Here is a 24,641-nt window from a genome sequence, read left to right on the forward strand (position 1 = left end):
TGCTGCTGTTTTCCCTTGGTAGACTATTCCCCCAACAGAATGCATGCGGCATACCTGTTCGAGAGGGGGGCAGCCACAGGGGTTTCCTTCACTGACTGCCTGCCCCTTCTGGTGGTCACCCATCTCTCTGCCTGCACCTCGGGTGTGACCACGTTTCTATGAGTCCTATCCATGATGCTTTCCGCCACCTGCATGCTCCTAAGTGCATCAAATTACTGCTCCAACCGAACCATGCGGTCTGTGAGGAGTTGCCATCGGTTACACTTGCTGCAGATGTAGTCGACCGAAACGCTGGAAGCGTCATACATCTGCCACATCTCACAGTTGGAGCACTGCGCCCCGTTGAGTGGCATTTAAGCACTAATTCATTAATTTAAAATAAACACTTGAATTATTATAGAACATAGAACAGTACAGCACAGAACAGGCCCTTCGGCCCTCGATGTTGTGCCGAGCATTGTCCGAAACCAAGATCAGGCCATCCCACTCCCCACTCCCTGTAATTCTGGTGTGCTCCATGTGCCTATCCAATAACCGCTTGAAAGTTCCTAAAGTGTCCGACTCCACTATCACAGCAGGCAGTCCATTCCACACCCTAACCACTCTCTTGAGTAAAGAACCTACCTTGGACATCCTTCCTATATCTCCCGCCCTGAATCTTATAGTTATGCCCCCTTGTAACAGCTACATCCACCCGAGGAAATAGTCTCTGAACGTCCACTCTATCTATCCCCCTCATTGTCTTATAAACATCTATTAAGTTGCCTCTCATCCTCCTCCGCTCCAAAGAGAAAAGCCCTAGCTCCCTCAACCTTTGCTCATAAGACCTATCCTCAAACCAGGCAGCATTCTGGTAACTCACCTTGGCACCCTTTCCAATGCTTCCACATCCTTCCTATAATGAGGTGACCAGAACCGCGCACAATACTCCAAATGTGGTCTCACTAGGGTCATGTATAGTTGCAGCATAACCCCGCGGCTCTTCAACTCAAGCCCCCTGTTAATAAACGCTAACACACTATAAGCCTTCTTCAAGGCTCTATGCAATTGAAAGAGTCCCCCGCCGGATAGGAAGGAATAACAGGAAGACTGAGTACTGGGCTAATGGTAAGATTCTTGGCAGTGTGGATGAGCAGAGAGATCTCGGTGTTCATGTACATAGATCCCTGAAAGTTGCCACTCAGGTTGAGAGGGTTGTTAAGAAGGCGTACAGTGTGTAGCTTTAATTGGTAAAGGGATTGAGTTTCGGAGCCATGAGGTCTTGTTGCAGCTGTACAAAACTCTGGTGCGGCCGCATTTGGAGTATTGCGTGCAATTCTGGACACCGCATTATAGGAAGGATGTGGAAGCATTGGAAAGGGTGCAGAGGAGAGTTATCAGAATGTTGCCTGGTATGGAGGGAAGATCTTATGAGGAAAGGCTGAGGGACTTGAGGCTGTTTTCGTTAGAGAGAAGAAGGTTAAGAGGTGACTTAATTGAGACATACAAGATGATCAGAGGATTGGATAGGGTGGACAGTGAGAGCCTTTTTCCTCGGATGGTGATGTCTAGCACGAGGGGACATAGCTTTAAATTGAGGGAGATAGATATAAGACAGATGTCAGAGGTAGATTCTTTACTCAGATAGTAGTAAGTGTGTGGAATTCCCTGCCTGCAACAGTAGTGGACTCGCCAACACTAAGGGTATTCAAATGGTCATTGGATAGACATATGCATGATAAGGGAATAGTGTAGATGGGCTTTAGGATGGTTTCACAGATCGGCGCAACATGGAGGGCCGAAGGGTCTGTACTGCGCTGTAATGTTCTATGTTCTAAATAACCTGGCAGAGAGTGGGCAGAGAGAGAGAGAGTGCCTTCAAGCCGCTTCCTAGTTGAACCTCTTCACAGAACGTAGGACAAAATAAAACACTTCGCATGATCCGCTTTTCTTCTGGAATGCTCTGAAGGATTTCATCAATCATAAGCGGAAACAGACGGACAGTCTCAGAATTCCTGACTCTCCGATTGGTTGCTTGTCAAGTTTAAAAAACTGGCAGCAAGGGCTCTGCCACCAAGCATAAATGGAAAGTCTGGGCTAGTTCATTAGACCAAGGGTGTTTTGGGTTGCCCGAAGTCTGTGGCTTAAGCAAAAATCCCAATGGTGCAGCAACTTGGAAGTAGACTCCAGATTAAATGTAGTCAGCAGGACAGGAATTTAAAACAATGAACCATGGATTGCACAATGGTTTTTAGCAGGCTGCTGACAACATGTGGGGATGTCAGCAACCATCCAGCACTGAAGGTGCAGTTAGAGGTGTCCAACAGCATGTTGGAGCAGGAGGCGGCATCGACAATTTGTGCTACCTCTGCCAACTGGTGGCGTCCGTGGTAGGGACCTTGGGTGCAAACGTATCTGCCATGGGTCAGGATGTCAAAGGCCTGGGGCACACCGTGCAGGCGTAGGCTGAGGCAGAGGACAGGGCGGCCATGTCATCGGCAGCCATGTAACAGAACTGGGCGGCATGGTAGCACTGCTGCCTCATGGAACTGAGAACCCGGGTTCGATGCAAGCTGTGGGTCACTGTGCGCATGGTGTTTGCACATTCTCCCTGTGTCTGCGTAGGTCTCATCCCCACAACCCAAAAAAAGGCGTGCAGGGTAGGTGGAGTGGACATGCTAAATTGCCCCTTAATTGGAACAAAAATAATTGGATACTCTAAAATTTATTTGAAAAAAGCCAACTACCAGAGCAAAATGAAAATTACTGCGCTCTCCAAGACCGTGGGTCAGTCTCAACAAGTCATGACTATGGGTGTCGAGTGCTTTGTCTTGGCACTGGATGACCAGACTTGGAATGGCCCCTGAGTGATGTGGCACAACCCCAGAGGGACGTGGCACAGAGCCTGTGCATAATGACCGTGAGCGTGGAGACCCTGGTCGAGACGAGAGCGGGTCTTCAGAAATGGCATTGTCAGATCCCAAGTCGCAGCCCGGGGGACATCGGGCATCCTGTGGAAGGAGGAGATGATGGGGCCCGTACCGGAGCCCCCCGCAGGGGCGGTGTCGGAACACCACAGCGCATCTGAGTCGCCCTCACCTGTCCCTGGTGCATCTGATGGGCACCAGGCAGAATATGCTGGCATCACGCTTCCCGTCACGGGTGCCACATGCCAGACCCGGTCACCAAAGGGAACCCAGGTCACAGGGCGGGAATCTCAGCAGGACAACTCTACTCCTGATGTACCGCCTAGGGACCCACCTTGACGCAACTTTACGGCATGCAAGGCTAGAAAGTTAGACACCATTTAGGTTGGCACGGCTGAGGCACTTAGGATAATGTTCGGTGCTAAGGACAGTTACTGTACATAGCAAGCACAAATAAACACATGTTCACCAATGTTCCATTCAGCCTCAACCATCTCTCCGCAGGGCTTAGGCATGTGTTGGACTGGGTGCAAAGGGTGTGCCGGTTGGGTGGGTGGGTGGGGGGAATGGGCGGACCGTGTAGTGGGCCTACCCTGTGCGTTACCCATCACCGCTCTGCACACAAGCACTCTTTCCCCCCCCCCCCCCCCCCATCCCCGAAGGACTGCAGACCAGTGTGATGAAATGGCCAGCACTCATGCAAGGATTACATGGGCGGACAGTCAAATATGACACCGAGGCGGGAGTAAGATGTTGTTAGATATTGTGGAGCAGTATAAATCATCAGCCTCCACCTCACGGACCAGACCTGCTGATGCTGCCAACCCAGTGCCACCACTCTGTGGTGCAGCTGGTGGGAGGCATGGATGGGAATGGATGTGCTGGGGTGAGGGCGGGGCCGTGAAGGGAGGAGTGGGAGGTGTTGTGGGGGTGGGACAGGATGGTGGTGGCCAGGCCCCCTTGTCAGTGAATCTGGAGGCGATCACGTTGTCCTGTGCACGGTAGACCTGGCGCACATGTTGAACCGCCTCCAAAGCCTGCCCCAGTCCTGTCCATCCTTGCCCACCTCCGCAACGTTCTCATCGGACTAGGCATCCTGTTCCTCCATCTCTTTCTCCAACATTTTGCCCGTCTACATTGTGATGTTGTGAAGGATGCAGCAGTCACCACCATCCCTAGGTATGGGATTACAATTATGGACACGTGGGTTTTTAAACAAAAAACACTGTTTATTCCATGAACTCAACTTAACATCTTATAAACATTGGATCTCTTAACATCCCTTACTTCAAAGATAACTCAGAAAATATTGCAACAGTAAATAATTGCTTAAAATGTTCCATCAAACTTCCAAGAGACTTAACACCTTTAAACAAAATCACATCAGGTTAAAGGTTTCACTATTATAAGTTTAAGTCACCCAAATGATCCAGAGATGGTCTTTTCTGGCAGAGATCCAGCTCACTGCTTTTCAAACTGCAAAACAAAAACCTGCAAAATGGCTGACCAAAAGCCCAGCTCCACCCACTCTCTGACATCACTGTTTTCTTAAAGGTACATTGCTTAAACATCCATGTCTTCAAGGTACTCTCACATGACAATCTTTAGATTACACAACATTTTGGCCTCAACTAGTTTTTGTGGTCGCGAATTCCATGGATTCACCACTCTCTCTGGGTGAAGAAATGTCTCCTTACCTCAGTCCCAAAAGGTCTATCCTTTATCCTCAAACTATGACCACCTCGTTCTGGACTCCCCCACCATCAGGAACATTCTTTCTGAATCGACCCTGTCTAATCCTGCTAGAATTTTGGAAGTTTCTGTGAGATCCCACTCTTCTAAACTCCAGTGAATATAATCCTAACCGATTTAGTCTCTCCTCATATGGCAGTCCTGCCACCCCAGAAAGCAGCCTTGTAAAGCTTCCCTGCACTCCATCCATAGCAAGAACATTCTTCCTCAGATCAGGACACCAAAACTGTACACAATACCCCAGGTGCGGCCGCACCAACGCCCTATACAATTGCAATAAAACATCTTTATTCCTATACTCAAGTTATCTCACCAAGAAGGCTAACATACCATTTGCCTTCTTTATTGCCTGCTGTACCTGCACGCTTACGTTCAGCGACTGACACATGAAGACAGCAAGGTCTCGCTGAGTATTCACCTCTGTCAATTTACACCCATTCAAATAATAAGTTGTCTTCCAATTTTGCTACCGAAGCGGATAACCTCACATTTACCAACATTATACTGCATCTGCCATTGACTCAACCTGCCTAAATCCTGCTGAAGCATCTCTGCATCTTCATCCTCCTCACAGCTCACCCTCCTACCCACTTTTGTATCATCTGCAAATTTAGAGATAATACATTTAGTTCCCTTATCCAAATCATTAATATATAATGTGAACAGTTGGGGTCCGAAAACAGTTCCCTGTGGTACCCCATTAGTTACTGCCTGCCAATCAGAAAAAGACCCATTTATTCCAGCTCTTTGCTTCCTGTCTGCTAACCAGCTTTCCATCCATCTCAAGACACTGCCCGTAATCCCATATGCTTTAACTTTACATATTAATCTGCTACGTGAGACCTTGTCGAAAGCCTTTTTAATGTCTAAATAAACCACATCCACCGATTCTCCATGATCAACTCTGCCAGCTACATCCTCAAAGAATTCAGTAGACTTGTCAAGCATGATTTCCCTTTCGTAAATCCACGCTGAATTTGTCTGATTACAGCACTGCTTTCCAATTGCTGTACTATGATGTACAGATGTTTCACGGTCTCTCTGCTCAGCCGCAGACCTTCGTATATCAGGCACTGCCAGTAAACACAAGGCCTGATGCGACGTCTCCTACCTGCCTCCTCCTTGGCCTGCTGGACAGCCGGCTCCTCATCCTCACTGGTTGACCTCTGCTCCTGTCGGGCAAGCCCCTGCTCTATGGGGCAGGCTCCTGCTCTGTGGGAAGGCTCCTGTTCTGCTGGGTCCTCCATGAGCAGGCCCTGCCCATGAAGCCTCCTGCGTCTGGGCTGAGGCGGCCAGGCAGATGCCAAGCACACCCGACTGTACACCCAAATCCACATCCCGGAGGGGGTAAAGGACAGATTTGGTAGCATGCGGAGCACTCCAGTGCCCACCCAAGTCCACTAGATACACAGCAGATCATGCCCCCACGTGAACCCTCTCTCCTCCCGATCACTGCCCCAATCTGTGGCCGTTCCCCCAGATAATCCTCCCTCCGCACCGTGCACCTGACTCCGCCAGTGCCTTTCATTGGGGATTTCCCTGCCCGGCCGCCTGTTCCTTCCAGTGCCACGCTCTACGGCCCCTGCCCTATGCCCTCCCATGGGGTCTACTGTGGTGCCGTCCTTGGGTGGGCTACATGCTACTCCGCCAGATGAATGGCACCTGGCTGCGGGGGTGGGGCACTGCGCGCTACTAGCTGTCTCCATGCATGAGGCATGTGTGCGGGCAGGGACCGCGGCCGGGGCTTGATGGGAGGCTTGGCACCTGTTGGGACTACTGTAGCTGTAGTGTGCCGTGGGTCCTCTGTGCGACACGTGTTGTGCCCACCTGTCCTGGTAGGTGGATGGGAGCAGAGGCGCAGTGGGCAGGTGGGACCTGGTGTCAGACGGTGTTCCTGCGCGGTGGGTTGGCTTGTACTGCCACTGATAGGGCACCTGGTGTTGGGCCAGTGTTGCAGGGAGAAAGGCCACAGTGCATGCACCATGGGGTCCCCCTGACGTTGGAGGAGCCCCCACCCCCACCGCCCCTCAGCCAGCGCACACATAGCAGCCCACTGTTGCCCCTTTGGAAACTTCACTTACTTCCTCTCTCTCCCTCATCGGCCATGGCACCCGGTCCCCGTTTTTAAATACCTCAAGTAAACCTCGCTGTTGTCACTTATGCCTGGAAGAGGTGGGGCATCGTGGGTGGCCATAGATTACCGGATGTCCCCTGGTTCTAGAATTATCTGCCAAGGGAAACAATTTTATCCTGTTCAATATATCTCTTCCCCTCATAATTTTGCACACCTCAATTAAGTCACCTCTCAGCCTTCTTTGTTCCAAGGAAAATAACCATAATCTTTCCTCGCAGCCACACTTTTCTAGCCACTTTCTTGTAAACCTCCTCTGAACTCTCTCCAGAGCTATTACGTCTATCCTGTAATGTGGCGACCAGAACTGCACACAGTATTGCAGTTGTGGGCCTAACCAGTGTGGCGCACAAAGACTCCGTGAGACGAATAGAGTGAAGTCGATGAGGCTTTATTAAGCGTGTCTGTTCCCCAGCAGCCCGATAGTAAACTGGCCTGCAGGGGAAGGCACCGGCTTCTTATACTTCGCCTTCAGGGCGGAGTATGAGGTCAACGGCCAACCAGGACCCGGGATCTGTCAGCCAATGACATTAGGGCTTCCAGTCCCACATGACCCCCAATACATACTACCACATTCACCCCTTGTCAAAAATGAACCCGGCGGGGTGATGCTTCGTATGGTGGTAAGGGTTTACAGTACTGGTCCTGGGAGGATAGAACAGTTACATGGTAGTACAGTATTGGACAGTATCGTCCTGTTACAACTATTTACAGAGGATATAGGAAAAACAAAATGTTCATTGGACAGTCCATCTTTGTTTTACATCGACGCCACGAGTCGGTCGGGCGGTCTGGTCGTCCGTGTCGATCGCCTCGGCCCCGGCGGTGGTGGTGGTGCTTGTACCAGCGTTGTCGCCTCCGGGAGCCGCACGGTTTCAGCTGTCAGTGCAAAGGGGAGGGGGACTGATCCTCCTGGTAAGGGGGCGGTCGCGGGGTGCGGCGGTGGCAGGAAGGGGGGCGGTTGGGTTGATGGTGCCGGGGGGGGGTGCGTGGTGCCGGCGGGCGCCAGATCCCGCAGGGAGACCGTGTCCTGTCGGCCGTCGGGGTACTCCACGTAGGCGTACTGGGGGTTTGCGTGGAGGAGGTGAACCCTTTCGACCAACGGGTCCGCCTTATGTGCCCGCACGTGCTTTCGGAGCAGGATGGGTCCTGGGGCCGCCAGCCAGGTCGGCAGCGACGTTCCAGAGGAGGACCTCCTAGGGAAGACAAGGAGACGCTCGTGAGGCGTTTGATTAGTGCTCGTACATAATAACGACCGGATGGAATGGAGAGCGTCCGGGAGGACCTCCTGCCACCGTGAAACTGGGAGATCCCTGGACCGTAGGGCCAGTAGGATGGCCTTCCAGACCGTGCCGTTCTCCCTTTCTACTTGCCCGTTCCCCCGGGGGTTGTAGCTGGTCGTCCTGCTTGAAGCTATGCCCTTGCTGAGCAGGAACTGGCGCAGCTCGTCACTCATGAAAGAGGACCCCCTGTCGCTGTGGACGTATGCGGGGTAACCGAACAGCGTGAAGATGCTGTTCAGGGCTTTAATGACTGTGGCCGCTGTCATGTCCGAGCAGGGAATGGCAAAAGGGAAGCGGGAGTATTCGTCCACTACATTAAGGAAATACGCGTTGCGGTCGGTGGAGGGGAGGGGCCCTTTGAAATCGAGACTGAGGCGTTCAAAGGGACGGGAAGCCTTAATCAGGTGCGCTCCATCTGGCCTGAAAAAATGCGGTTTGCATTCTGCGCAGATGTGGCAGTCTCTTGTGACTGTACGGACCTCCTCTAAGGAGTATGGGAGATTGTGGGACTTGATGAAGTGGTAAAACCGAGTGACCCCCGGGTGGCAGAGGTCCTCGTGGAGGGCTTGGAGGCGGTCAATTTGTGCGTTGGCACATGTCCCACGGGATAGGGCATCAGACGGCTCGTTCAGCTTTCCGGGCCGGTACAAGATCTCATAGTTGAAGGTGGAGAGTTCGATCCTCCACCGCAAGATCTTGTCGTTCTTGATCTTGCCCCGCTGTGCATTATCGAACATGAAGGCTACCGACCGTTGGTCAGTGAGGAGAGTGAATCTCCTGCCGGCTAGGTAATGCCTCCAATGTCGCACAGCTTCCAATATGGCTTGGGCTTCCTTTTCCACTGAGGAGTGGCGGATTTCTGAGGCGTGGAGGGTTCGGGAGAAGAAGGCCACGGGTCTGCCCGCTTGGTTAAGGGTAGCCGCTAGAGCTACGTCAGAGGCGTCGCTCTCGACCTGGAAGGGGAGGGACTCGTCGATGGCGCGCATCGTGGCCTTTGCGATGTCTGCTTTGATGCGGCTGAAAGCCTGGCAAGCCTCTGTCGACAGCGGGAAAGTCGTGGTCTGTATTAGGGGGCGGGCCTTGTCTGCGTACTGGGGGACCCACTGGGCGTAGTATGAAAAGAACCCCAGGCAGCGTTTCAGGGCTTTTGGGCAGTGCGGGAGGGGAAATTCCATGAGTGCGCGCATACGTTCGGGGTCGGGGCCTATTATCCCATTGCGCACTATGTAGCCCAGAATGGCTAGCCGATCGGTGCTAAAAACGCACTTGTCCTCGTTGTACGTGAGGTTCAAGGCTTTGGCAGTCTGGAGGTATTTTTGGAGGTTGGTGTCATGGTCCTGCTGATCGTGGCCGCAGATGGTTACATTGTCGAGGTACGGGAACGTGGCCCGTAACCCATATTGATCAACCATTCGGTCCATTTCCCGTTGGAAGACCGAGACGCCGTTTGTGACGCCAAAAGGGACCCGTAGGAAATGGTATAACCGCCCGTCTGCCTCGAAGGCTGTGTACTTGCGGTCACTTGGGCGGATGGGGAGCTGATGGTAGGCGGACTTGAGGTCCACGGTGGAGAAGACTTTATACTGGGCAATCCGATTGACCATGTCGGATATGCGGGGGAGAGGGTACGCGTCTAGTTGTGTGTACCTGTTGATGGTCTGGCTATAGTCAATGACCATCCTTTGTTTCTCCCCTGTCTTCACTACTACCACCTGCGCTCTCCAGGGACTATTGCTGGCCTGGATTATGCCCTCCTTTAGTAGCCGCTGGACTTCGGAGCGAATGAAGGTCCGGTCCTGGGCGCTGTACCGTCTGCTCCTAGTGGCGACGGGTTTGCAATCCGGGGTGAGGTTCGCAAACAAGGACGGGGGTTGCACCTTGAGGGTGGCGAGGCCGCAGATAGTGAGTGGGGGTATGGGGCCTCCGAATTTAAACGTAAGGCTCTGTAGGTTACATTGAAAATCTAAGCCCAGCAAGGTGGGGGCACAGAGTTGGGGAAGGACGTTAAGTTTGTAGTTTTTGAATTCCCTCCCCTGTACCGTTAGGGTAACTATGCAGAATCCCTGGATCTGTACGGAGTGGGATCCTGCAGCTAGGCAAATCTTTTGTGCGCTGGGGAAGGTAGTTAAGGAACAGCGTCTTACCGTGTCGGGATGTATAAAACTTTCCGTGCTCCCGGAGTCGACTAGGCATGGCGTCTCGTGGCCGTTAATTAGGACCGTTGTCGTCGTCGTCTGGAGAGTCCGGGGCCGAGCCTGATCGAGTGTAACCGAAGCGAGCCGTGGTTGTAGTAGTGGGGTGGGGTCCGTTGTTGCCGTCCAAGATGGCGTCGGGGATGGACAAAATGGCCACCCCCATACCTCGCCGTGGCTGAGGGGTCACAAGATGGCGTCGGGGGTGGACAAAATGGCCGCCCCCATGCGTCGTACAGGTCGGGGGCGGTCCAAGATGGCGGGGCCCCTCCTCCCCTCGTGGTGGTCGGGACCCAAAATGGCGGCGTCTGCGGGTCGCACATTGAGTGCTGGGGGGTCTGGGGGGCGCTAGGACCGCGCGGAGTTCCTGCATTGCGAGCGCCCGGGCCGCGGGCGCTAGGACCGCGCGGAGTTCCTTGGCTGCGAGCGCCAGGGCCGCGAGCGCTGGGACCGTGAGGAGCTCCCTCGCCGGGGACGGAGGTGATCGGGGTCCAGGTAAGTTGCGCCGGCGGGTCAGGTGTGGGGTGCGGGACGGGGGTGAGGGCCCAGGTCGGCGGCGCCGGCGGGTCAGGCGTGGGGCGTGGGACGGGGGTGAGGGCCCAGGTCGGCGGCGCCGGCGGGTCAGGCGTGGGGCGCGGGACGGGGGTGAGGGCCCAGGTCGGCGGCGCCGGCGGGTCAGGCGTGGGGCGCGGGACGGGGGTGAGGGCCCAGGTCGGCGTCGCCGGCGGGTCAGTCGTGGGGCCGCGAGCGCTGGCACCGCGCGGAGCTCCCTCGCCGGGGACAGCGGTGGTCGGGGCCCAGGCCGGCGGGTCAGGCGTGGGGCGCGGGACGGGGGTGAGGGCCCAGGTCGGCGGCTCTGGCGGGTCAGTCGTGGGGCCGCGAGCGCTGGCACTGCGGAGCTCCCTCACCGGGGACAGCGGTGGTCGGGGTCAATGTAGGTGGCGCCGGCGGGTCAGGCGTGGGGCGCGGGACGGGGGTGAGGGTGGCGTTCGGGATGCGAAAAACCCCCTCCTCTCCGTGGAGAGTGTTGGCCGGCACCCAAATCGGGAGCGCCGGCGGCGGGTCGTACATGGACTGCGGGGACGGGGGTTGGGGAGCGTAGGCGGCGTGCAGGGCTCCCAGTTCTCCCGGGGCCGCGGTGGTCGGGACCCAAAATGGCGGCGCCTGCGGGTCACACATGGCGTGCTGGGGGGGTTGGGAGGCATAGACTGCCTGTAGGGCTCCCTGTTCTCCCGGGACGGCGGCGACCACACGGGATCGGCACACCACCGCAGAGTGGCCCTTTTTCCCGCAGCTTTTGCAGATGGCTGCGCGGGCCGGACAGCGTTGTCGGGGGTGCTTCGCCTGGCCGCAGAAATAACAGCGGGCGCCCCCGGTGCAACTCGGCGTTTGGACTGCGCAAGCCTGTGGGGTGTCCGGGGGAGGGGGGTAGGGGGTTTGCCGCGGCGGGTACGTATGGGGCCCAATGGCCTGCCGCGCGGTCGGGGCCGTAGGCGCGGGTATTACGCGCGGCTACGTCCAGCGAGGCTGCCAGGGCCCGTGCCTCTGAGAGTCCTAGTGACTCTTTTTCTAGAAGTCTTTGGCGGATTTGGGAGGATTGCATACCTGCAACAAAAGCATCGCGCATTAACATGTCCGTATGTTCGTTTGCATTCACCGACGGGCAGCTGCAGGCTCTTCCCAAAATCAGCAGCGCGGCGTAGAACTCGTCCATCGATTCTCCGGGAGCTTGCCGTCTTGTCGCGAGCTGGTAGCGAGCGTAGATTTGGTTAACTGGGCGAACGTAGAGACTTCTCAGTGCTGTGAACGCCGTCTGGAAATCGCGGGTGTCTTCAATGAGGATGAAAATCTCCGTGCTCACCCTCGAGTGCAGGACCTGCAGTTTTTGTTCGTCTGAGACTCGGCCTGTGGTCGATGTGATGTAGGCCTCAAAGCAAGTCTGCCAGTGTTTGAAGGCTGCTGCCGCATTCACTGCGTGGGGGCTGATCCTCAGGCATTCTGGAATGATCCTGAGCTCCATAGTCCTTTTTAGGCACGCTTAATAAATTGTGGCGCACAAAGACTCCGTGAGACGAATAGAGTGAAGTCGATGAGGCTTTATTAAGCGTGTCTGTTCCCCAGCAGCCCGATAGTAAACTGGCCTGCGGGGGAAGGCACCGGCTTCTTATACTTCGCCTTCAGGGCGGAGTATGAGGTCAACGGCCAACCAGGACCCGGGATCTGTCAGCCAATGACATTAGGGCTTCCAGTCCCACATGACCCCCAATACATACTACCACAACCAGTGTTTTGTACAATCCCAGCATATCCTTGCTTTTGTATTCTATACTTCTTCCAATGCAGGAGAGCATTCTATATGCTTTTTGAACAAGCTTGTCTACTTTTTAAAAAATATATATTTTATTGAAAATTTTTTCCAAACAACAATTTTTCCCTCTTACAAAGCAAACGAAACGATAACAAAACAGAGATTTTTACCGATACACAAGTAACAAAACCCCATTATCTATTGACCTAAACTAAACTAAAGCGCCCCCCCCCCCCCCCCCCCCCCGGTTGCTGCTGCTGGTCATCTGTCTTCCCTCTAATGTTCCCCTAGGTAGTCGAGAAATGACTGCCACCGCCTGGTGAACCCTTGAGCCGATCCTCTCAGGGCAAACTTTATCTGCTCCAGTTTAATGAACCCCGCAATATCGTTTACCCAGGCCTCCACTCCGGGGGGTTTCGCCTCCTTCCACATGAGTAGGATCCTGCGCCGGGCTACTAGGGACGCAAAGGCCACGACATCGGCCTCTTTCGCCTCCTGCACTCCCGGCTCTTCCGCAACTCCAAATAGAGCTAACCCCCAGCCTGGTTTGACCCGGGCCTTCACCACCTGCGAAATCACTCCCGTCACTCCAATACCCTTCCAGTGCCGGGCACGCCCAAAACATATGTGCGTGGTTTACCGGGCTCCCGCCACACCTCCCACATTTGTCCTCCACTCCAAAGAACCTGCTCAATCTTGCCCCCGTTATGTGTGCTCTATGTAGCACCTTAAATTGAATCAGGCTAAGCCTGGCGCATGAGGAAGAGGAATTTACCCTGCTGAGGGCATCAGCCCACATACCCTCCTCTATCTCCTCCCCTAATTCTTCTTCCCACTTTCTTTTTCGTTCGCCCACCGACTCCTCCCCCTCTTCCCTCATCTCTCTATAAATCTCTGACACCTTGCCCTCTCCGACCCACACCCCTGAAAGCACCCTGTCCTGTATCCCCTGTGTCGGGAGCAACGGAAATTCCCTCACCTGTTGTCTAGTAAACGCTCTCACCTGCATATATCGCAAAAAGTTTCCCTGGGGCAACTTATACTTTTCCTCCAATGCTCCCAAGCTCGCAAAAGTCCCATCTATAAATAAATCTCCCACCTTCCTAATTCCCAACTGGTACCAGCTCTGAAATCCTCCATCCATTCTTCCTGGGCGAACCTATGGTTGTTCCTGATAGGGGACCCCACCAGGGCTCCCCGCACCCCTCTCTGTTGCCTCCACTGTCCCCAGATATTCAGTGTTGCCGCCACCACCGGGTTCGTGGTAAGCTTTTTAGGTGAGAACGGTAGCGGCGCCGTCACCAGCGCCTCTAAACTCGTCCCTTTACAGGACTTTCTCTCCAGTCTTTTCCACGCCGCCCCCTCACCCTCCATCATCCATCTACGTATCATTGCCATATTGGCGGCCCAGTAGTAATCACCCAAGTTCGGTAGTGCCAGTCCTCCTCTGTCCCTACTACGCTGAAGGAACCCCCCCCTTACTCTCGGAACTTTCCCTGCCCACACGAAGCTCGTGATGCTCCTATCTATTTTATTAAAAAAGGTCTTGGTGATTAGTATAGGGAGACATTGAAATACAAATAAGAACCTCGGGAGGACCATCATCTTAATTGCTTGCACCCTGCCCGCCAGCGATAGAGGCTGCATGTCCCACCTCTTGAAGTCCTCCTCCATTTGTTCTACCAGCCGTGTCAGATTAAGTCTGTGCAAGGTTCCCCAGCTCCTAGCGATCTGAATCCCCAGGTATCGGAAGTTTCTTTCCACTTTCCTTAGCGGTAAGCCTTCTATCTCTCTACTCTGGTCCCCTGGATGTATCACAAATAATTCACACTTCCCCATGTTTAGCCTATACCCCGAGAATTCCCCGAACCCCCTCAAAATTTGCATAACCTCTATCATCCCCCCCCCGCTGGGTCCGACACGTATAACAATAGGTCATCTGCGTATAACGAGACTCGGTGCTCTTCTCCCCCTCTAATCACCCCTCTCCATTTCCTGGAGTCTCTCAACGCCATGGCCAGAGGTTCAATTGCTAACGCGAACAACAATGGAGACAGCGGGCATCCCTGTCTTGTTCCCCTATATAATCGGAAATACTCCGATCTATGTCGACCTGTAACTACGCTTGCCGTTGGAGCCCCATAAAGAAGTCTAACCCGGCTAATAAACCCATTCCCAAACCCAAACCTCCTTAACACTTCCCATAAATACTCCCACTCCACCCTATCAAATGCCTTCTCTGCGTCCATTGCCGCCACTATCTCTGCCTCCCCCTCCCCATCATTATCACCCCTAATAGTCGTCGCACGTTAACATTCAGTTGTCTCCCTTTTACGAACCCTGTCTGGTCTTCGTGCACCACCCCCGGGACACAGTCCTCTATCCTCGATGCCAGCACCTTTGCCAGCAATTTGGCGTCCACATTCAATAGTGAAATAGGTCTATAGGACCCGCACTGCAACGGATCTTTGTCCCTCTTCAAAATTAGCGATATCGCGCCTCCGACATCGTCGGGGGTAGAGTCCCCCCTTCCCTGGCCTCATTGAACGTCCTCGCCATCAACGGGGCCAACAAGTCCACATATTTTCTGTAATATTCCACCGGGAACCCGTCTGGCCCCGGGGCCTTCCCTGCTTGCATGCTTCCCAGTCCCTTCATAACCTCGTCCACCTCAATCGGCGCCCCCAGGCCTGCCACCTCCTGCTCCTCCACTTTCGGGAACCTCAATTGGTCCAGGAACTGCCGCATCCCCTCCTCTCCCTCTGGGGGTTGAGACCTATACAGTTCCTCATAGAAGGTCTTGAACACCTCATTTATCTTTCCTGCCCTTCGCACAGTGTCTCCCCTTTCGTCTCTAATTCCTCCTATCTCCCTCGCTGCTGCCCTCTTTCGCAATTGATGCACCAACAGGCGACTAGCCTTTTCCCCATATTCATACCTCCTCCCCTGTGCCTTCCTCCACAGTACCTCCGCCTTTCTGGTGGTCAGAAGGTCAAACTCTGTCTGGAGTCGTCTCCTCTCCCTGTACAATTCCTCCTCCGGGGTCTCTGCAAATTCCCTGTCCACCCTTAAAATCTCCCCCAATAATCTTTCCCTTTCCTTGGCCTCTGTTTTCCTTTTGTGGGCCCCAATAGAGATCAGCTCTCCTCTGACCACCGCTTTTAATGCTTCCCAGACCACTCCCATAGGGACCTCGCCGTCGTCATTGACCTCCAGGTATCTCTCAATACACCCCCGCACTCTTGCACACACTCCCTCATCCGCCATCAGTCCCACATCTAATCGCCAGAGTGTTCTCTGCTCCCTGTCCTCTCCTACTTCCAGGTCCACCCAATGTGGGGCATGATCCAAAACCGCTATGGCTGAGTACTCCGCTTCTTCCGCCCTAGAGATCAACGACCTTCCCAAAACAAAAAAATCTATCCAGGAGTACACTTTATGGACATGGGAGAAGAAGGAAAACTCCCTAGCCCTAGGTCTAAAAAATCGCCATGGATCCACTCCCCCCATTTGGTCCATAAACCCCTTAAGTACCTTGGCCGCTGCCGGCCTTCTTCCGGTCCTTGAGCTGGATCTATCTAGCCCCGGGTCCAGCACCGTATTAAGGTCCCCTCCTAAAATCAAGTTCCCTGCCTCCAGGTCCGGTATACGCCCCAGCATCCGTCTCATGAATCCCGCATCGTCCCAATTTGGGGCATACACATTAACCAACACGACCTCCATTCCCTCCAGCCTACCACTCACCATTACATATCTACCTCCGTTATCTGCTACGATGTTCTTTGCTTCAAATGCTACCCGTTTCCCCACCAAGATGGCCACCCCTCTGTTCTTTGCGTCCAATCCTGAGTGGAACACCTGTCCCACCCATCCTTTCCTTAGCCTAACTTGGTCCGCCACCTTTAGGTGCGTCTCTTGGAGCATAACCACGTCTGCCCTTAGTCCTTTCAAATGCGCGAGCACGCGGGCCGTTTTTATCGGTCCATTCAGGCCTCTCACGTTCCACGTGATCAGCCGCACTAGGGGGCTACCTGCCCCCTCCCGTGTCAACTAGCCATTACCTTCTCTAGGCCAGTCCCATATCCCGCCTCCGCACTCCCGCTCGCTCTCCCAGCGTCGCACACCATCCCCACCCACCCACTCTTTAGCCATTTCCTTTTGGATTTCCGCAGCAGCAACCCAGTTGCCCCCCCCCCGCTAGATCCCTATCTAGCATGATTGCTCCCCCCATATCACTTCCGTAAGTCAGCTGACTTCAACTGACCCCGGCTGCTCCTGCTCACTCCTCGACCCCCCCCCGTGTGGGGGAACTCCCATCCGCCTTGCGCCTGTCTTCCCGCCTTATTCTTTCCGGCGCGGGAACATCCTGCCCCGCCTCTTATGGCGCAGCTCCCTTTCCCCTCCCCCTCTCCTTCCCCATTCTCCGACTATGTCCCGTCTTTCCCCCCCTCACCGGCACCCACATTTCCCCAATGTCTCCCCCCTTCCCTGTTTACTTCTCAATTAACTTCCACCGTAACATTAACAAAAACAATAACAATAACATTTCCTGCAGCATCAGTCCCTCAGTTCCGGTCCAATTTCTCTTCTTTGATGAAGGACCATGCTTCTTCCGCCGTCTCGAAATAATAGTGTCTCTCCTGATACGTGACCCATAGTCTTGCCGGCTGCAGCATCCCAAACTTCACCTTCCTTTTATGCAACACCTCTTTGGCTCGGTTGAAGCTCGCCCTCCTTCTCGCCACCTCCGCACTCCAATCCTGGTATATCCGTACCACCGCATTCTCCCATTTGCTACTCCGCACCTTTTTAGCCCATCTCAGGACCTCTTCTCTGACTTTGAGGCGGTAAGGCGGGAAAATCGCACAATTATCGCCCTCGGTGGTTCTCCCGCTTTTGGTCTTCTCGCCGGAATCCGATTTGCCCACTCCACCTCCAAGGGGCCCGTAGGGGCCTCAGCTCCCATCAACGAGCTTAGCATCTTACTTGCGTACTCTCCACAGTCCACTCCTTCCACACCCTCAGGGAGACCTAGTATCTGAAGGTTCTTCCTTCGCGCTCCGTTTTCTAGGGCCTCGATCCTTTCAGTACACTTTTTATGAAGTGCCTCGTGCGTCTGAGTCTTAAGCGCCAGGCCCAGGATCTCGTCCTCAATATCTGTCACCTTCTGCTCCACCACACGGAGCTCTGTCTCCTGGGTCTTTAATGTCTCCTTGAGCCCCTCAATTGCCTGCAGCATCGGGGTCAGCACCTCCCTCTTCAGCAGCTCCACGCACCGTCTCACGATTTCATCCTGCTCAGGCCCCCATGTCGCCTGCGCTTTCTCCACCGCCATCTTGTATTTCTCTCCCTCTGACCTTTTGTTCGATGATTCCTCGGGCTGCAGCCGCCGCCGCCGGTTTCTTCCTTCTTCATTCGGGGGGGACTCCCTTCCCACACACCCCACACCGGGTCGCGTCGTCGAAAAATTCCCCGTTGGGGCTCTTAAAAGAGCCCGAAGGTCCGTCGGAGCTGGAGCCGCCGAAACGTGCGGCTAGCTCGGCATCACCGCAACCGGAAGTCCAACAACCTTGTCTACTTGAATTGCTGCCTGTGTACATACTCCAAGATCACTCACTTCATCTACCCCTCTTAGTATATTCCCATTTTTGTGTACTCCCCTATAACTGTTTGACCTCCCTAAATGCATGACATCCCACGTATCTGTGTTAAATTCCATCTGCCACTTTATCGCCCACTCCCGTGCCGTGGGCAGCACGGTAGCATTGTGGATAGCACAATTGCTTCACAGCTCCAGGGTCTCAGGTTCGATTGCCGGCTTGCTCACTGTCTGTGCGGAGTCTGCACATTCTCCCCGTGTGTGCGTGGGTTTCCTCCGGGTGCTCCGGTTTCCTCCCACAGTCCAAAGATGTGCGGGTTAGGTGGATTGGCAATACTAAATTGCCCATAGTGTCCAAAATTGCCCTTAGTGTAGGATGGGGTTACTGGGTAATGGGGATTAGGTGGGGAACTGGGTTATGGGGATAGGGTGGCGGTTTGGACCTTGGGTAGGGTTCTCTTTCCAAGAGCTGGTGCAGGCTCGATGGGCCGAATGGCCTCCTACTGCACTGTAAATTCTATGTCTATGTCCACCAATCCATTTATATCGTTTTGGAGCTTATTGATATCCTTTACACTGTCCACCACTCAGCCAATCTCTGTGTAGTTTGCAAATTTCCCAATCATGCTCCCCACGTTCACGTCCACATCGTTAATGTATAATGCAACAGTAACGGTCCCAACACCGAGCCCTGTGGAACACCACTTGAAATAACTTCCCAATTTCATGGACAATTCCTGTTACTAAGCTAACTTTTTATCCAGTTTTCCACATTTCCCATGAGCTTTCACTTTCTTCACCAAATTGCCATCTAGGACTTTGTCAAACGCTTTGCTAAAATCCATGTGCACTACCTTCATCAACTCTTCACGTCACTTCTTCAAAGAATTCAATCAACTTTGTGAGGCAAGACCTTCCTTTAATAAATCCATGCTGACTATCCCTGACTTGTCCATGCCTTTCTATGTGAGTTAATCCTATCGCTCAGGATGGATTCTAATAATTTTCCCACTACGGAAATAAGACTCACTGGCCTGTCATTTTTTGACATTTCCTTCGATCCCTTTTTAAACAATGGAATCACGTTTGCATTTCTCCAGTCCTCCGGTACCTCCCCTGTATCTAGTGAGGATTATAAAATCATCTTCAGACCATCTACTCCTTGACCACCTTCAGAAGCCTCAGAAGCAATCCATCTGGCCTTGGCGACTTATCAACTTTCAGGGATTCCAGTCCTTTGACTACTTCCTCGGTCTTTATGATTATCTCATCCAATATCTCATTGTGTTCCTCCTGCACTACTATATCTGCATCATCCATTTCCTTTGTAAACACGGAGACAAATTATTCTTTAACTAACCTTTTACCATTAATATATTGGTAAAACATCATTGGGTTTTCTTTAACTTTACTTGCTAATCTTTTTTCCTGCCCTTGGTTTAATTTCCTTAATTCATTTTTTACTTTGTTCCTGCACTTCCTAAATTCGTCTAGGCTATCTGAAGTTCTTAGCTTTTTGTGCCTATCATGCACTTTCTTTTCTGTTGTGGAAAATTGTCTCGGTATGTCCTATACACAAGAGGCAAGTCAATTACTGTTCCATTAGTCTACTCTTAATCATCAGCAAACTGATGGAAGGGGTCATCAATAGACCTATCAAGTGACATTTGCTGATAAATGACCTGCTCATTGATGCCCAGATTGGATTCTGCCAAGGTCACTCAGTTCCTGACCTTGGGTGAGGTGAGAGCGACTGCCCCTGACATCAGGCAGCATTTGACCTAAAGCGGCATCAAATACAAAACTGGAGTCAAGACAAAGGAAGGGAGATCAATCATCTGGGTTAGAGAACATCACGACAGGAGTTCCTCATGCAAACATTCTACATTCAACCATCTTCAACTGCATCATCAATGACCTACCTTCCATCGTAAGGTCAGAAGTGGGGATATTTGCATGTTCAGCACCATTCGTGACTCCTCAGATACTGAAGAAGTCCAATTCCAAATGTAGAGAGATCTTGGGGTCTATGTTCATACATCTTCTAAAGTTGCTACTCAAGTGGATAGAGCTGTGAAGAAGGCCTATGGTGTGCTCGCGTTCATTAACAGAGGGATTGAATTTAAGAGCCGTGAGGTGATGATGCAGCTGTACAAAACTTTGGTAAGGCTACATTTGGAGTACTGTGTACAGTTCTGGTCACGTCATTTTAGGAAGGATGTGGAAGCTTTGGAAAAGGTGCAAAGAAGATTTGCCAGGATGTTACCTGGAATGGAGAGTAGGTCTTACGAGGAAAGGTTGAGGGTGCTAGGCCTTTTCTCATTAGAACGGAGAAGGATGAGGGGCGACTTGATCGAGGTTTATAAGATGATCAGGGGAATAGATAGAGTAGACAGTCAGAGACTTTTTCCCCGGGTGGTACAAACCATTACAAGGGGACATAAATTTAAGGTGAAAGGTGGAAGATATAGGAGGGATATCAGAGGTAGGTTCTTTACCCAGAGAGTAGTGGGGGCATGAAATGCACTGCCTGTGGAAGTAGTTGAGTCTGAAACATTAGGGACCTTCAAGCAGCTATTGGATAGGTACATGGATTACGGTAAAATGATATAGTGTAGATTTATTTGTTCTTAAGGGCAGCACGGTAGCATTGTGGATAGCACAATTGCTTCACAGCTCCAGGGTCCCAGGTTCGATTCCAGCTTGGGTCACTGTCTGTGCGGAGTCTGCACATCCTCCCCGTGTCTGTGTGGGTTTCCTCCGGGTGCTCCGGTTTCCCCCCACAGTCCAAAGATGTGCAGGGTAGGTGGATTGGCCATGATAAATTGCCCTTAGTGTCCAAAATTGCCCTTGGTGTTGGGTGGAGGTGCTGAGTTTGGGTAGGGTGCTCTTTCCAGGAGCCGGTGCAGACCTAGGGGGCCGAATGGCCTCCTTCTGCACTGTAAATTCAATGATAATCTATGATTAATCTAGGACAAAGGTTCGGCACAATATCGTGGGCCGAAGGGCCTGTTCTGTGCTGTATTTTCTATGTTCTATGTTCTAGCAAGATCTGGACAATATCCAGGCTTTGGCTGATATGTGGCAAGTAATATTCGCAATGAAAATCTCCAACAAGAGAGGGTCTGACCATACCTTGACATTCAATGGCATTACATAGAACATAGAACATCCATGCAGAAGGAGGTCATTCAACCCATCGAGTTTGCACCTACCCACTTAAACCCTCACTTCCACCCTACACCCGTAACCCAATAATCCCTCCTACCTTTTTGGTCACCAAGGGCAATTTATCATGGCCAATCCACCTAGCCTGCATGTCTTTGGACTGTGGGAGGAAACCGGAGCACCCGGAGGAAACCCAGGCAGACACGGAGATAACGTGCAGACTCCACACAGACAGTGACCCAGCGGGGAATCGAACCTGGAACCCTGGCGCTGTGAAGCCACAGTGCTATCCACTTGTGCTGCCCTAATTGCCCTAACCATTACTGAATCTCCCACTATCAACATCCTGGGGTCAGAATCTGAACTGGGGTAGCTAGATAAGTACTGTGGCGACAAGAGCAAGTCAGAGGCTAGGAATCCTGTGGTGAGAAACTTGCCTCCTGACTCCCCAAAACCTGTCCACAATCGACAAGGCACAAGTCAGGCACAGCTCCAACAAAACTCAAGAAACTCTACATCATCCACGACAAAGCAGGCCACTTGATTGCTATCCCATCAACAAAGATTCAAACCCTCCACCACCGACACACTGTGCAACAGTGTGTACCATCTCCACGATGTATTGCAGGATCTCACCAAGGTTCCTTAGCCAGCACATCCCAAACCCATGACCACTACCATCTAGAAGGGTAGCAGAAACCTGAGAGCATGACCACCAGGAAGTTCCATTCCAAGCCACTCATCGTCCTGACTTGGAAGCATTCCTTCACTCTTCCTGTGCCAAAATCATGGTGGTCCCTCACTAACAACACTGGGTGTACCTGGACCATGTGGACTGCAGCGACCCAATAAAGCAGCTCAACATAGCCTTCTCGAGAAGGAAGATCCATTGACACACTCATACCAAGAATTTATCTTTAACATTGGTGTGCAGGGATATTTGGGGGTAGAGGGTGTGCAGGTGTGGGGGTAGGGAGTGTGTAAGTGTGGGGTGCGAAGATTTGTTAAAGCGGGCATTTAGGTGCCAGGGTATTTGGGTGAATGGGTTTGGTAGTAGGTGATGGAGTGTTTGGATGAGGATTTTTTGTGGCTGCATTGGGTTGTAGGTGTTTTTTGAGTGTGGGGTGGCGCAGGTAAATGGGTGTGTGGGTATATAGCTATGGGGGCGATTTCGGTGTGGCGGTATTTGGCTATGGGGATTACAGTGTGGGGTATTTAGTGTTTTTTGGGAATGGAGGGTATTTGGGTGTCGCAGTGTATTTGGGGGATTGGGTATTTGGGGAGAGGAGCTTTTGGCTTTGGGGTATTTGGTGGCAAGTCTGGCGGTGGGAGTTATTTGAGTGGGGGGGTAAGTGGAGGTTGGGAGATTTGAGGTGATGGGTATGTGGCTTCAGGGTATTTAAGGGTATTCGACCATATAGAGGTATTTGGCTTCAGGGCATTTGGTGGTCGGACTGTTTTTTGAGTTGGGGGCATTTGGGTGTCGTGGTGTATTTGGTTTTGGGCTATTTCTAGGTATTTTGGTGTGTGGGTATTGAGAGGTGGGGAGATTTCGCTTCACCGTATTTGCGGGGGGTATTTCGAGGCAATGCGTTTTTGGCTTCAGGGTATTGGGGCCTAAGGGGGGTATTTAGCTTTGTGGAATTTGAGGGTATTGGGGCGTAAATGGGAGTATTCAGCTTTGGGGTATTTGGGGGTCGGGGTAGTGGAGGGTATTTGGCCTTAGTGCATTTGAGGTTGGGGGTATTTTGGGGTGGGGTATTCGTCTTAGGGTATTTGGAGGTTGGAGTATTTCGGGTGGGAGGTATTTGGACGTTGGTGTATTTGGCTTTAGGGTATCTGGGTTGGGCAGTGTTTGGGGGATGGGGATATTTGGAGGTGGGGTGATGTGTAATTGGCTTGGGGGTATTTGGAGTGGGGATGTTTGGAGATGTTGGGTATTTGGCTTTAGCGTATTTGGGGGTGGGGGTATTCGGGGGTGGGGGTATTTGGCTTTGGTGTATTTGGAACTGGGAGGTTTTTGGAGGTGAGGATAGTTGGCTAGCGGGCATTTGGGAGTAGGGGGTATTTGGGGGTGGGGTATTTGACTGTCACGGTATATTTGGCTTCAGGGTGCGGATTTCTGGATTCCTCCTCATTTCTCCGCAAACCTTTAGTGGGCTCCATTGCCTCCGTTTCATTTTAGGAACAAAAGAAATCAAGTAAACTTGAGGAGAGTATGAAGATGTTGGACTACGAAATGAAGAAGACAGATGACCTTCTGTACCGCATGATTCCTAAACCCGTAGCTAAGAGTCTTCGGAAAGGGTTGCCTTCTGTGAACACCTGTGAGGTAGGCCCCAGTTACCATTGTAGGCCTCAGTTATGGTTACCAAATTATGACACAGATTGCCGGGTTCTCATTGTTTTTGAGTAAGTTACTTTTTATGATTCATTCCATCATTAGATAAGCAGCAACAACTCTCTGGGTGTCTCAGATCCTGATGTTGCCCAGGTAACCCGGACCCCGACGCTGTCCAGCTGTCCCCTACCCCAACACTACCTGGGTGTCCAGGACACAGACACCACCCATGTGCCCCGGACCGTGACAGTTTCCGGTTTCTCCCCTCCCCCACACTCTGACACTTCCTTGTGTTTCAACAGTGTCCATATATCCCACACAGCAATGCTGTGCACACCCACCTTCATCACCAGTACTCGTGACCGAGTTGGCTGAATGCGGAAGGATATAGCCACCAGAGAAGGCCTATGGCAGGTAGTGGACAATTAAACATTTTCCTGGAGTCATAGAGGTTTACAGCATGAAAACAGGCCCAACGGCCCAACTTGCCCATGCCGTCCGGTTTTTACCACTAAGCTAGTTCCAATTGCTCGCATTTGGACAATAACCCTGTATATCCAGATTTCCCATTCAGCTGTCTAAATGCTTTTTAAAAGACAAAATTGTACCCGTCTCAATTACTGCCTCTGGCAGCTTGTTCCAGACACTCACCACCTTCTGTATGAAAGAATTGCCCCTCTGGACCCTTTTGCATCTCTCCCCTCTCACCTTAAACCTATGCCCTCCAGTTGTAGACTCTCCTACCTTTCGGAAAAGATGTGGACTATCGACCTTATCTCTGTCCCTCACTATTTTATAGATCTGGAAGTCACCCTAAGCCTTCTAAACTCCAGGGAACAAAGCCCCAGTCTATTCAGCCTCTCCTTATAACTCCAACCATCAAGTCCAGGTAGCATCCTAGTAAATCTTTTCTGCACTCTTTCCAGTTTAATAATATCCTTTCTAAAATAGGGTAACCAGA

General features: G+C 52.3%; 1 protein-coding gene across 21 annotated transcripts in view; it reads left to right on the forward strand.

The window, feature by feature from the left end:
* LOC140426724 (soluble guanylate cyclase 88E-like) overlaps positions 1–24,641 on the forward strand; it is a 581,053-nt gene that overhangs the window by 305,331 nt on the left and 251,081 nt on the right. For 19 of the 21 annotated variants that reach the window (XR_011948285.1, XR_011948284.1, XM_072511824.1 and 16 more), the window contains one exon: positions 23,525–23,671. The exons of the other annotated variants lie outside the window; for them this stretch is intronic. Coding sequence is in view for 17 of the 19 variants with exons in the window: in XM_072511824.1 (XP_072367925.1) it covers positions 23,525–23,671 (147 nt within the window). In the remaining 2 variants the exon portion in view is untranslated. The remainder of the gene's footprint in view (positions 1–23,524; positions 23,672–24,641) is intronic. 21 annotated transcript variants of the gene reach the window in all.

The sequence above is a fragment of the Scyliorhinus torazame genome, chromosome 7 (assembly GCF_047496885.1).
Source record: "Scyliorhinus torazame isolate Kashiwa2021f chromosome 7, sScyTor2.1, whole genome shotgun sequence".
NCBI lineage: Eukaryota > Metazoa > Chordata > Chondrichthyes > Carcharhiniformes > Scyliorhinidae > Scyliorhinus > Scyliorhinus torazame.